The 13,289-nt window shown below is 38.5% G+C and overlaps 1 protein-coding gene across 1 annotated transcript in view; it reads left to right on the forward strand.

Annotated features, from left to right (window-relative positions):
- ARHGAP42 (Rho GTPase activating protein 42) overlaps positions 1–11,388 on the forward strand; it is a 257,496-nt gene extending 246,108 nt beyond the window's left edge. Inside the window, exons 23-24 of the mRNA XM_081061952.1 lie at positions 5,583–5,662; positions 6,032–11,388. Coding sequence (XP_080918078.1) covers positions 5,583–5,662; positions 6,032–6,120 — 169 coding nt within the window. The 3' untranslated portion in view covers positions 6,121–11,388. The remainder of the gene's footprint in view (positions 1–5,582; positions 5,663–6,031) is intronic.
- Positions 11,389–13,289: the final 1,901 nt, after the last annotated feature.

Here is a 13,289-nt window from a genome sequence, read left to right on the forward strand (position 1 = left end):
TCTAGGGAACTCAGGGTTACCCTTGAATTGGACCTTGAAGAATAACAGAACCAGTATTGGGGAATAGGAAAACTACCTATGCTTGTGAAAGAGACCAGCTGGGAGATTTTAGTGGATAGCCTTGAGCAATAGAAAAGTAACATGTGTGGAAGTCACTGCAGGCTCTGGGAACGACTGAGCAAAGCGGTGATCTAATCAATGAAGCACCTGAATAAAACTTTCCAAGTGGCTTTTCTAGGAGGTGGCGGAGGGCAGAGAACAGTCAACCAGGTAGCGTGGAATTGGTGAGAGTTAAGAAGGCCTTAATTAGGGTAGTAACAAAAGCATGAAAAGCAATAAGGAGACTTTTATGGATAGGATACGGATTGGGCAACTGTTTTGATACTGGGGTGAAAGACAGATAAAGAAGATTCCAAGTCTTTCAGATTGAGTGTCAGAAAGAATGGTAATTTAGCTTCTGATCACAGCTTGTGTGAATACATGGGGGAAAGGAAATTTTGGCCATAACCTTTGAGGAGCCTGAGGAACATGTGAGCTGGAACCAGAAGAGAACATGGAATTTGATGCCATTTGAGAAACTTCTGTCTACACAGCAGTTACTCTCCATAGATGAAGATGGGGCTTATTGAGTAAAAAGGAAAAGACCATTGATTGGTCTTTGGGAAATGGTTTCATTTAAGGGTCTAGCAGAGTAGAATGTGAAGGAATGATCAGGAAAAGGAGATATAGTCAATGTGGTAGAAGCTGCAAAAATGTCAAGGAGATCATTAGAGGAGGACAGTGGTTTTAATTTTAAGACATATGTTACTTCTTTGTAATCTTAAAAAATATTATTTGTGTGCATTTCTACTCCCTTGAGAAGTGAAATTATCAACACACAGAAAGTATAAGAGATTGTGTGTGTTTATTATTGTTAGGTGGCCCTCCAGAAAACATTGAATCAATTTCAATTGGTGAATTCTTTATTTTGCTTATGATAAAGGTAAGCATTGTGAATTTTGCACACTGACCCTGCCAAACCTTTGTAAGTCTACTCATCAGCATTAGGCAGCATTTAGAATTAGGAATGGCGCTTGTGATCACATCATCTTCCGGTTGGTAAGGGAAGAAATGGCTTTCAGGATGGTGAATGTTATTATCTTACTCTCCCATGCAGTAAGAAGCAGGATTTTCAAAATCCTTTTCAAAGGATATTAGAATCTTTTGAAGAGAAACTCAATAGGTTACAGTGTTATTTTCACATCTTGTTCAATACACAAGGCAGTAAAAGAGGAAGCATTAGCACCTGGAGAGAAAACTTCACTGTCGCAGAAGTCTGCATTAAATTATCAAAGCTCTCTGCTGAGTTAACACCTGTAGTTACAGAGCTCAGCAGAAGAAAATTATACCTGTCTAGACACATGCACAGATAATTGAAAAGTCATGACAGATATTTTTTGTGCTGTATATTTTTGACACATTTAACAATATCCATTTATTTAGTGATACAATTATTCCGCATGCCCCTTTCTACCATCTAATCTTATAAGATACTATAAAGAGAACTTTCATGTCTATTATTAATAAAGATAGTTGTCTTTTAAAGTGCAATTTCAAAAATTATATCATTGCAACGATTATTGTATTGTAATCATTTCTGTAACTCTGGAAATTGTTTCCTTATGCATCTCTTAATTTAGTTTAAGGACTCAAAGCAATAAGACAATGTTTATTGGGGGAAATTGTTGCTGTTAGAAAATTTGACTTTTTTTTTTTTTTGGAAAACTTTTACATAGTTTTAGAGAAATGGCTCTACAACCCTCAGTTACATCAGATGCTGGATCAAATGATTATATTTGACTAGAAGATTTATAAGAAAAACTATTATTTTTTCTATTTAAGATTACCATAGTCTGATTCTTAGAAGTCTTTAGAACTTGGTAGCATCCTCTCCCCCCACCCTCCCACCCATACCACCAACACAGCCATGTGCGCGCTCTCTCTCTCTCTCTCTCTCTCTCTCTCTCTCTCACTCTCTCTCACTCTCTCTCACTCTCTCTCACTCTCTCCTTCTCCCTCTCCCTCACCCTCTCCCCCTTCCCTCCCCCTTCTCCCTACCTTTCCCCCTCCCCCTCCGTCTCCCTCTCTCTCTTCCCTGTGTCTCCCTCTCTCCCTCTCTCCTTCTTTCCCTCTCTCCCCTTTGGTGTAAAGCCCTGTCCATGTCTGAGTGCCTCCATTTTCTCAGTGTTTCCTTAAACATTGTTTCATTGGAAAGGGAGCTAGTGGTCATTCCAAAACTGACTGCTTCAGGATCCCCTAGCAAACTTTCCGAAAGTACAGCCTGAGACTCAGTAGCAGACTCTGGGGGCAGGGCCAGAATTTTCCTCTCTAAGCTCTTCAATCTTCAGATATCCACTTGGGAACCCTGGTTTAAATGACCTAGCTTTATTCAGGAAGTGTAGAGATAAGACGACCTAGGTTCTAGCCCCAACAGGGAAATGTAATAAGGTAACAGTGCTGCTCTAAGAAAGCTGCAAATGGCAAACACTGTTACTGCTTCTTTGTGGATAAAGTACTGGAATCAAAGGGAAGAAAGACAGGTGCTTTGAATTTTTTTTTTATTGGCAAATATTACATTCCTGATATTATTATATAAAGCAACCATTTTCCTATATCTTCACAAGCATTAAGTGCAATATTTTAAATTAATGTTTGAAATCTTATTTAGTTTTTATTAAATTTATTGGTGTGACATTGGCCAATAAAATTATATAGGTTTCAAGTGTACAATTGTAGAATACATCATCTATATATTGTATTGTGTGTTCAGTTCTCCTTCCATCACCATGTATTTGACTCCCTTTACCTTCTTCCACCAACCCCTTCCCTCTTATCCTTTGGTAACCACTAAACTGTTGTCTGTGTCTATGAGTTTTTGTTTGTTTGTTTGTCTTGTTCATTTGTTGCTTTCAATTTTATATCCCACATATGAATGAAATCATATAATTCTCTACTTTTTCGGTCTGATTTATTTCGCTTAGAATGATAATCTCGAGATCCATCTATGGTGTTGCAAGTATCAGTATTTCATCTTTTCTTTTGGCCATGTGATATTCCATTGTATATATGTTCCACATCTTTATGCAATCATCTATTGAAGGACACTTGTTTCCATGTCTTAGCCACTGTGAATAATGCTGCAATGAACATAGGGATAGATATGTCTTTATGGATAAATATTTTCAGATTTTGGGGGTAGATACCCCAAGGAGGGATTGCTGGGTTGTATGCTAATTCTATTCTTAATTTTTTAAGGAACCTCCATACTGTTTTCCATAGTGGCTGTACCAATTTACATTGCCACCAACAGTATATGAGGGTTCCTTTTTCTCCACAATCTCTCTAGCACTTGTTATTAGTTGTCTTGTTGATGATAGCCATTCTAACAGGTGTGAGGTGGTATCTCATTGTGGTTTTGATTTGCATTTCCCTAATAGCTAGTGAAGTTGAGCATCTTTTTGTATGTTTGTTTGGCCATTTGTATGTCTTCTTGGGAGAAGTGTCTGTTGAGTTCCTCTGCCCATTTTTTAATTGGATTGTTTGTGTTTTTGTTTTTTGAGTTATATGAGTTCTTTATATGTTTTGGATATTAGCCCCTTATTGGAGATGTTGTTTGCATATATCTTCTCCCATTCGTTTGGTTGCCTCTTTATTTTGTTGATGGTTTCTTTTGTTGTGCAGAATCTTTGTAGTTTGATAACATCCCATTTTTTGCTTTTACTTCTCTTACCTTTGAGGTCAAATTTATAAAATCCTCTCTAAGACCAGGGTCCATAAGTTTAGTATCTGTGTTTTCTTTTTCAATTATATTTGACAGTCAGTATTATTTTATATTAGTTTCAGGTGTACTGTGCAGTGGTTAGACATTTATATAATTTAAGAAGTGATCCCCTGATAAGTCTAATACCCCCTGGCACTAAACATAGTCATTACAATATTATTGACTGTGTTCCCTTTACTCTACTTTTCATCTCTGTGACTATGTTTTAACTACTAGTTTGTACTTAGGAGTGTATGATAGCTGCCCAGGCAGCGGTAGTCCAGTGTGTGGTCAGGGAAAACCTGGGGCTTTCAACAAAACTCAGGGAATTTAAGATGAACTAGAAGTGCATCGCCATGTGATATTCACGAGGAAAGCATCTCAGAGTAAGGGCTTAGATGGACCAGAGGTGGGAATGAGCTTGGCATGTTTGAGGAGAAGAAAGACGGCCAGTAGGACTGAAGTCCAGTAGGTAAGCAGAGGCAGATACAAAAGAAGCTAGAGACTTGACAGGCATCTGACTGTAGTATAAAGCTAGAATTGGAAACCAGTTGAAGGATGGTTAGCAGGGAATTAATGTGATCATCATAACCTTTCTTGTTTTTTAATTGGGTCATATTGGGAAACAGTGAGTTTCTCCCGGGCCCATCAGCTCCAAGTCGTTGTTCTTCAATCTAGTTGTAGAGGATGCAGCTTAGCTCCAAGTCCAGTTGCCGTTTTCAATCTTTAGTTGCGAGGGGCACAGCCCACCATCCCTTGTGGGAATTGAACCGGCAACCTTGATGTTGAGAGCTCGTGCTCTACCCAACTGAGTCATCCGGCCTCCCCAATCATCAGAACCTTTTTGAAACTGCCTTCTGGCTGCTCTGTAGAGAATGGATTACAAGGAGACAAAACAGGAAGCGTAGAAGATTTAGGAAGTTAGAAAGCCACACCAGAAATGATTTTGGCTTGGGTTCTGGCTGTAGTAGAGATGGCTAGAAGTAGGTGGAGTCAGAAAGAGTTGTGCGTCTTACCAAAGTAAGAATGTTACAGAGTAAAGGTGACTTTTACTGATGACTTGATTAGCAGCCTCAGATGATGGCTTTTTAGTGTTGGGTCAAATGTTTTTAAGTATATCTCATATACAACTCTGAAATTCTGGCTTCTCTTAAAAAACCCAGAGTATCTGGCTCTATGGAGCCTGAATTTCCATCTGGTACAGATGTTGGGAGCTGAGTGTTAGCTTCGTTCTTCAACAAATGGATATACTCGCTGGTTTGCAAAGCCTTCATCTGTCCCCATCAAATATCTCCCTGACAAAGGCTATTGTTGGTTGCCATTTCTCATCAACTTATTCATCATGCCCATTTAACTTGTTTACTATACCTGTCGGTCTTTTAATTCTGTGATCTTACCTCAGGTACTCTGAAATGGAAGTGGGGAAAAAAAAGCTTTAAGGTACCTATGAACTTCTGCAAAAGGTATAGCTGCAAAAACAGCCTATTTACCAACAATTAAACAATAGCATTCTTAAAAAGCAACTTACGCTGTTTGTTATAAGCCAGGAGGCTACCCTCGGAAGCACTGCCTGGAAACCTAAGGGCTTTTGGTTTGCTGTTAGTGTTCTCCAGTTATACGTCATGTTCAGTATGTGAAAAATGCACTCATGCACACTTACATGTGCACTTTATAGATATGATATTCCAATTACAACTAAAGTAATATCATTTTTAAGAGTAGTTTGAAGTATAAATGTACTCAATTTGAGTGTTGTTTTATAAATTTTCCTTTGCTCTTTCAGCCAAGCCAAAGCCATGTACTCCTGTAAAGCAGAGCACAGCCACGAGCTCTCCTTCCCTCAGGGGGCAATATTTTCTAATGGTAAGTGCACCCATTCTCTTCTCTTTAAGTTTATCATCATGGGGATGATGAAGGAATAGTGTAGCAATAAGAGTTTAAAGTGCAAGCCTGAAGACTCAGAATCTAGTCTAGGCCCTGCCTCTCATAACCTGCACAAATGAACACAACAAATTTCTGTGGACACCAGTTTCCTCCCCTGAGAGAAAGCGAGAGAGAGAGATTAAGTGAATGCAAAACATTTCCAGCTTTAAAGGTGCTATGGCATTGTTTTGACAGTTTCAGTGGATGTATGCAATCTGATGTGGATTTTTACCCATTTGTGTATATAATTATTTGAAACTAATGTTGATTGGGTGACATTAATTTATTAACTTTTTATTTTTTTTCCAGTGTACCCGTCAGTGGAACCAGGATGGTTGAAGGCAACTTATGAAGGCAAAACAGGACTAGTCCCAGAAAATTATGTTGTCTTCCTCTAATACTATTTAGTGGATGGCAGTATCTTCATGGTATCCATGGAAACAAATAAGTGCTATGATTTTATCTGACACAGATATAGGGATCAGCCCACTAAATGAAAACAGTTTCTGTCAAGTTCTACATCAGCAGACCATATAGCTCCCTACTAATGGAAAAGAAAAAAAAAAGAGTTTAAGTTGTTTGCCATTCTTTTTATTTTTGGCTGGTTTCTTATTTAAACGTATCTTTCTTTTTGATAAGTAACTCTCCACAATGTCTCTTGCATAACAATTGAGAATCTCAAATATTGTATTAAGTACTATATCCTAGAAATCTGAAAATTAGAAGTCTGATACAAGGATTTTGGAATCCATCCTTAACTGTCTGCCATTCTCTGAAGAATCTTGAGATCATTACTTAAAAATGTAATTTAAATTGTTCATTTATTATTTTTTCTTAAAAATATACTGCTTTTATATATGATTGTTTTGCTGGTCCTAAACATTTCAAGAAAATACGTTTTTTTTAAATGTAACTTTATTTTTATTTGTTTATCAAGTAGATGATAATATTCAAAAATAATGATGTATATGATGTCTGTAAATGAAACCAAATTAAGTCATACACTGAGTCCACTGTAAACACTCCATCCAGCATTCCACACCTTCCACAGGCTTAGAGCAGGGATCAGCAAACTATTTCTGTAAAGGCCTGAGAGTAAATATTTTCACCTTTGCAAATCCTGTAGTCTACGTCTCAATACCCAACTCCACCATTGGAGCAGAAAGCAGCCATAGACAATAAATAAACAAATGAGCGTGGCTGGGAGCCAATACCACTTTATGGACCATGAAATCTGAAGATCATATAATTATCACAAGACATGAAATAGTCTTCTTTGACTTTTTGAAGTCCATTTTAAAATGTAAAGGCCATTTTCAGCTGATGGATCGTATGAAAACAGGCAGCAGGCCAGATTTGACTCATAGACCATCGTTTGCTGACTCCTGATTTAGAGGCTGTGTAAAACTACCTGTGGGATTTTATGACTGTGGGATTTTTATGAAATTTTACTGCATTAACATATAAATACTGATAAATCATATGCACATATCCTCTGCGAGTAGCATTATAGTGGCATCACAAAAGTATAATTACAATAAGAGGAAAACAATGTAAAAGGTGTAGTATAACTTACATACAACTTAAATTCTACTTGTAACACTAAAGTGTCAAAGAATTTTATTGGTACCTAATTTTAGTTAATGAGAAATTCTCTACAAATGATAAGGATGTTCTTTTAAGATACTAGAGAAAAGCTATGCCTTCTAAAGTCTATACTTCGTTGAAACTGAATCTAAACATAAAGGTACAGGATTCTTAAATTATTTTGAACCACAAAATTTTAAATAGTTTTATCACCTTCAGCAGGAATAAAATTTGTACATGGTCTTTTAAATGCCACTCAATTTACAGACTTTATTTGGAATTTCACTGAATTTATAGAGCATAGAAATAGATATTTACTCCCCATTTATATATACCATCAGCATCTGGTCATGCATCAACCTTTATTTCTATTATTTCTATTTCAATAATTCTAATATATTATGTCTATAAATATTTGCATGTGGCAAAGAGCCTTTCTTTTCAAGATTCCCATACCTGCCATTTAAGTGCCACAGCGCTCGCCCACTTGGCTATAGTTTACTTGTTACTTCAGAGTTCCCCACTGTGCACACACTCAGGTATTGACTGTATAAAACTCTTTTTATGTGATATTACAATCTATAATCTCAGTCTCTTCTACTTTAAATTAATGTTTCTAGAGTTAATAGATTATATGCTCACATCTACACACAGAACTATGCCTTGGAGCATTTATGCTTTTAAAATTAAAAACTGAAGACTAGATTAGAATTTAGAAGTAAAGAGACAGTAGGCAGAGTCACAACCAGAAATAAATATGAGTTCATTGGAATGGAAAATATTTAATGTTATAGAAATTAGTAATATAATGAAAAAAATCTGAAAAACTTTTTTTTTTTCTTTTTTACTTCCTGCTGTTGATCTTTGTACACTATGATCAGGTGTTGCTAGAGCGTCTTGAGCTCTGGATTCTTGGTGGCCCTTCCCAGTCATAATAGCATTGCTGACACAGTGTCTACCCTCTGCTGGCACAGAAGGTTGTCTTTCCGATGTACCAGTCCCTCAGTCCATACAAAACCCTCCGTTTAAGCACCCTTGCTATCATCTGGCATCCTGTTAGATTAGAGCCTCTTAAAGCTAATTGAGTTTCTTTCGAAGACCAACTTGACTCAAAAGATTTTGAGATTCAGAATTCCACTTCACTTGCTGCTGCATAAAGAAATCTCCGCCTTCATTTTATTTTCACCTAGACCAGAGTGTTCCTGCCTCAGAGTTGTCTGTGGACTGATTGCACCAATGCTGTCAGGGATTCAAGCTTTCACTGTAAGGGACACAGGTGTGAAGCCCAGCTCTCTGTTCTTGTGCTGAGGCATATCTTGTGGCAGTACTTGCTGTGGTCCTCTTTTTGAAACAAGCTACAAAAATACTTATTCAATTTATGTTTTTGTTTGAAGTTTTAACCTTATAGATGTGTGAGGGTGGCTCTTTTTTCCTTCGTACTGAGTACATGTGTAAGCAATGTACTGGAGATATACTGGATATCACGGTCATATACTGGAGAGAGACTAAAGCTGCTTTTTCCTAGACATAAATTTTCTGTAGATTAGGTATTTATGAACATTGAGAAAATCAAGACATGTACTCTAAATCACATGGCATATTCATTACACAAGATGGTAATGTCAGTTATTGGAAGAGATCACATTCCAAACTGTAACAATCTGTCAATAATGAAACCTCAGCTTTGCAGAGACAATGTGACGTTACGTTAAGTTGCCACCTTCACAATTTGGAAACATGATGCGGGCACCCTAAGCACTGCTTACAGTATTAGTATGAGGAGGAGATTGATGAGTGTTAAGTCAGTCATTTGGTATGTTATGTGAAAATATCCTCGAGTTCAAAACATATGTATTTAACAAGTGGCTCTTTTGTTGTGCCATAACTCTACCTAGTCAGTCAACTGAAGGCTTTTTCTGTTGTGTTGTGTGAATATGTATGAACAGCAAAATAATGCTTGTATTCCTGTAAAGACCATGAAGTATGAGGAAGTGCCATTTCTCCTTGTTTGATGTGGGTGATTTTGCTAATTGTGTTCGTACCGTGCTTTGTAATATGAATGAGAATAACCAGGTTTCCTAACAGTGGCTTGATTGCTGGCTCTTTCAGTGATGGTGGAGGGGAAAAAATGTACCTTCTAATCCTGAAGGACCCAGGTTCCCAAGTAGGAAAATAAAAGATACATGATGACTTTTATTTTATTCTTATTCTAGATACTTTTTTTACATATTGTGGTATGCCTTCTAAATTTCCACTATGTTATCAGGAAAATAAACCTGTCACCATAATCTTGTGAAGGTAACACCCTGTTAACCTTACTCCCAGCCTCAAGTCTGTGTCTGATGTGAAGAAGGATATTATCCACATGGATGTTGATGTAGGAGAGTCCCCTAAGCCTTTTTTCAAACTTCAATTTGTAGCATATCCCACAAATTATTTCTTGAGGATGTTTTCAGTAGCATTTAAAATCCCAATTTGATTCATACTCAATTAACTGAAGTAAGAGGCAGACCAATTTAGGAACAGATTTTGTTCTTTGGTTTTATAATACATTTGTAATTTGCAGCTGTTACTCTGTCCTAAAATCACTGGGTAGGACCCCAAAATCATCTCTCCTGGTAAAGGAAAAAAGCAGAGACTTGACAGTTGTCCAGAAGTTATTTTCCACCTTGACAAAATGTTTCCAACTTAGACTAGAAATTGCTGTTTAATTTTGCCATATATATATATAGTCACCTTCCAAAATCAAAACACTTTTTACAAATGAGGTTAACCTTTCTGAATAGGCTATATCCCGGCTGTCTTCTGTGAATCCACAGATTTAATATGAGGTTTTTATCAATTAGTCTCACGTCTCCCAAATACTTCATTGTGTCTCCATAGTCACTAATATGTTCCTGCTTCATATGTGCAGTTTCTACTTGGTAGTAACCACACACACACACTCATGAATGACATGGGCTTTTAGAGGATCAGACCAATACATAGCTTTTTTTTTTTTTTTTTTAGGGTAGCTGTATCCACTGTTTTAAATAAAGAATCTCAAATAAGAATGTGGACAGTGCTCACAGCAAACCACTGGCAGAAAACTGATCTGCATATTCTAGACGAATGTTTAGAAGCGGATGTATGAGGTAGGGAGCCCAGCAAGTCTTCAGTTCTCTCCCTGGCACTCAGATGCCAACTTCAGAGCTGAATACTTCTTGGTGCTATAGGGAGAGATGGGGTCTGTGTGCTTACTGAGGCGTCCCAAGAGGCAGGGCCCATTGGCCATTATTACAAACGTAGATATCCTCCATCAGTAAAGATGTTCATGTACATTGGAGAGGGTGGGGCTTGAAGGTGCCAAGATCATCTTCCTTAGAAGACCACTTTATCCCCTTTAGTATTATCTATTTCTCAGCAGTGTTTCCCATGGGTATTTGTTGTTTTTTTTTTCTTTTTAACCATTCCAGGGTTGAGAGCAACCCAGCTTTGCCTTGAATCCGCTCAGCCTCTTAGGTGAAAATGTGCACTGTTCCATCTATGGTAGCATGTTAGAGGCTTTATATCTGCCTCTGTATCTTCAGTCACCTCTTTTTTACAAAGTACACTGCCTGCATGTGATTTATACTTAAAATCCTAGATACCACTACATATTGAGAGCTGTGATTTCAAGAGTCTTCTTGAACTCTGAGCAGAAACCTTTACAAATAAATAGGGAGTTTGTCAGGGAAGATGACTTTAAAATTAGAATCCTATTTATATACTGTTAAAAATTTGAGGTACTATATAGTTGATATAAAAGTGGAATATTTAGATATTATATATCAGTACTAGGAATTTCTTTGCAGCCATTAACATGACGAATTAAGTAATAAATGAAAATGATTGTCAGTAAATTATCCTATTGAGTTTTTTGTTTATTTTGTAGTGTTTCTGTATTTGTCTGCACTTTTTGTATATATATCTACACACATACATACACAAACATGTAAATAACCTCATGTTATTCCTCATCTAAATTGTCACAATATCTTTGATGTATGTTTACACTGTATTTTAATTTACTTTAAAAATAAATGATGTAAGCACATTTTAATTTAGTCTTCGTACTTGGAGACCTACTGTGTTGGAGGGCAGCTGTCTTGGATTCATATGGAGAAAAACCAGTTTTAGGTACTGTGAATGGTCATTTTGGGTGTGGCTGAGTGGAAAATCAAAGCAGAATTGATAACTTTTTTCTGACAATTGGACCATGTCTGCGGGGCGGCCTGAGGGCACCGCCACTCTCTCTGGGCACAGCCAGACTTCCTGGACTCAGCCAGGGCTCTCAGGCCACCGCCACTCTCTCTGGGCCTCTCAGGGTACCGTGCTGAAACAACAGCGGCTCACAGTCAAGGTGCTTTCATATTCTCAATGGTGGCCAATCAAGACACAAAAGCAAGTTCCACTACAGTTCCACTACATGGTAGTATGTTCCCAAGCAAACAGTCAAGCAGTCCATTAAATTAGGGATGGAAGGCAATTCTCCATAGTCCATAGTCATTTGCCAGGGCTGTCCTGGGGGTGAGGGACGACCTTGACTTCACCCTCATCTCCCATGGAGGACTCAGCAAGCATTTCCTCCTGGGACAAATCCCGCATCCAGGCTGTCTCAGCAAGAACTTCCCAGCCCACAGTGCCGCAAAGACCTTCGCTTTCTCCGTTTTACGCTGGTTGTGGAACCGTCCACATCTTTCCACCCTTCTACAGGGGTCCAGCTCTCCCACAGCTGCTCCTCCTGGTTTTCCTGAGACTCAGTGTTCTTATGTACAAACCGCTCCACCGTCCTTGGGGGAGCTTTGGCCGGCACCGTACCCTGCTCGCTGCGCCGTTTGTTGTGCGGGAGACCCTGCTCGCTGCACCAGGTGTCATGCACGGATGCATGCGGGGTGTCAGGCGGGGTCTCTGGTCCCGCTCCCCACATATGAACGCAGGACATGGTGAGGCCAAAAAGGAACACCCACGGAGCCATAGATAGGGGAGTCCCACCACTGTATTCTCGTTGGCGGCTGGGCTGGAGACACAGGGAACAGGAGCCACACGATCCACAACCCTCACTCCACCGCTTGCTAGCTGCAATCCGCGCTTGCTACCTCAGCCACCATCTTCTTCCCCCATTTTCTGCTAGCATAGCCATGGCATTTATATTAGTGGCCAATGGCTCACTGGTTACAGCTGATGGCCAACTAGCCACAGTTGATGGTCATTTACTACCCGAGCCAGCACCTTTCCACGTGAGGCCGAGAGCCTGGAAACTGCATTCCTGGCTCTGTTGCCACAGACCATTTCCCCAGGAATTGGCATAATGAAAGATCAGGAAAACATTATTATTGGTACCTATAAATAATGCAGGTGTCTACAGGATAAAGTAAATAGGCCATAAACAAAATATCATAGATGTATGCAGGCTTACCTGAAAATATGTTTGTGAAATTTACAAGTGTGCTATAGAAGTATCAGCATACAAGTACCTCCTTAGATTTTTACTAATTTTATGACCTTCTTGGTCACTATTTGACTTCTAGCTAAACTTTGCTTTTCTGTGTCAAAGAAAGAGAATTGGGTATTTGTGTTGCTAAATTGATTGTTAGAGTGTAGCAAATCTAAGCAAAAACAGCCTGACAGGTTAATAACAGGGGTGTTAGGCATACAACCTGATTTGCTCAAATGGACTGTAGCTTTCATCAGTATCAGAGGAGAAGCAATAAATTCATGACATAAAACCTGTTGAAATAAAAAGATTAATGGGAATAATCTGCAGCATCACTAAGTAGGAAAGGACTGTTAGGACAGGTATTAGAGATCATTGTGGAGAAGCTAATGTTTGAGAATGTTGGGTTAGAAGGGATTGACCTAGGTGAAATTCCTTATTACTGGTATTCTAGAAATAATAAAAACAAACTAGCTCCCAACAGCCAACGCTGAAATGATTTGAGCAACAACATAATACAGTAGT

The sequence above is a fragment of the Rhinolophus hipposideros genome (assembly GCF_964194185.1).
Source record: "Rhinolophus hipposideros genome assembly, chromosome: 10".
Taxonomy (NCBI): domain Eukaryota; kingdom Metazoa; phylum Chordata; class Mammalia; order Chiroptera; family Rhinolophidae; genus Rhinolophus; species Rhinolophus hipposideros.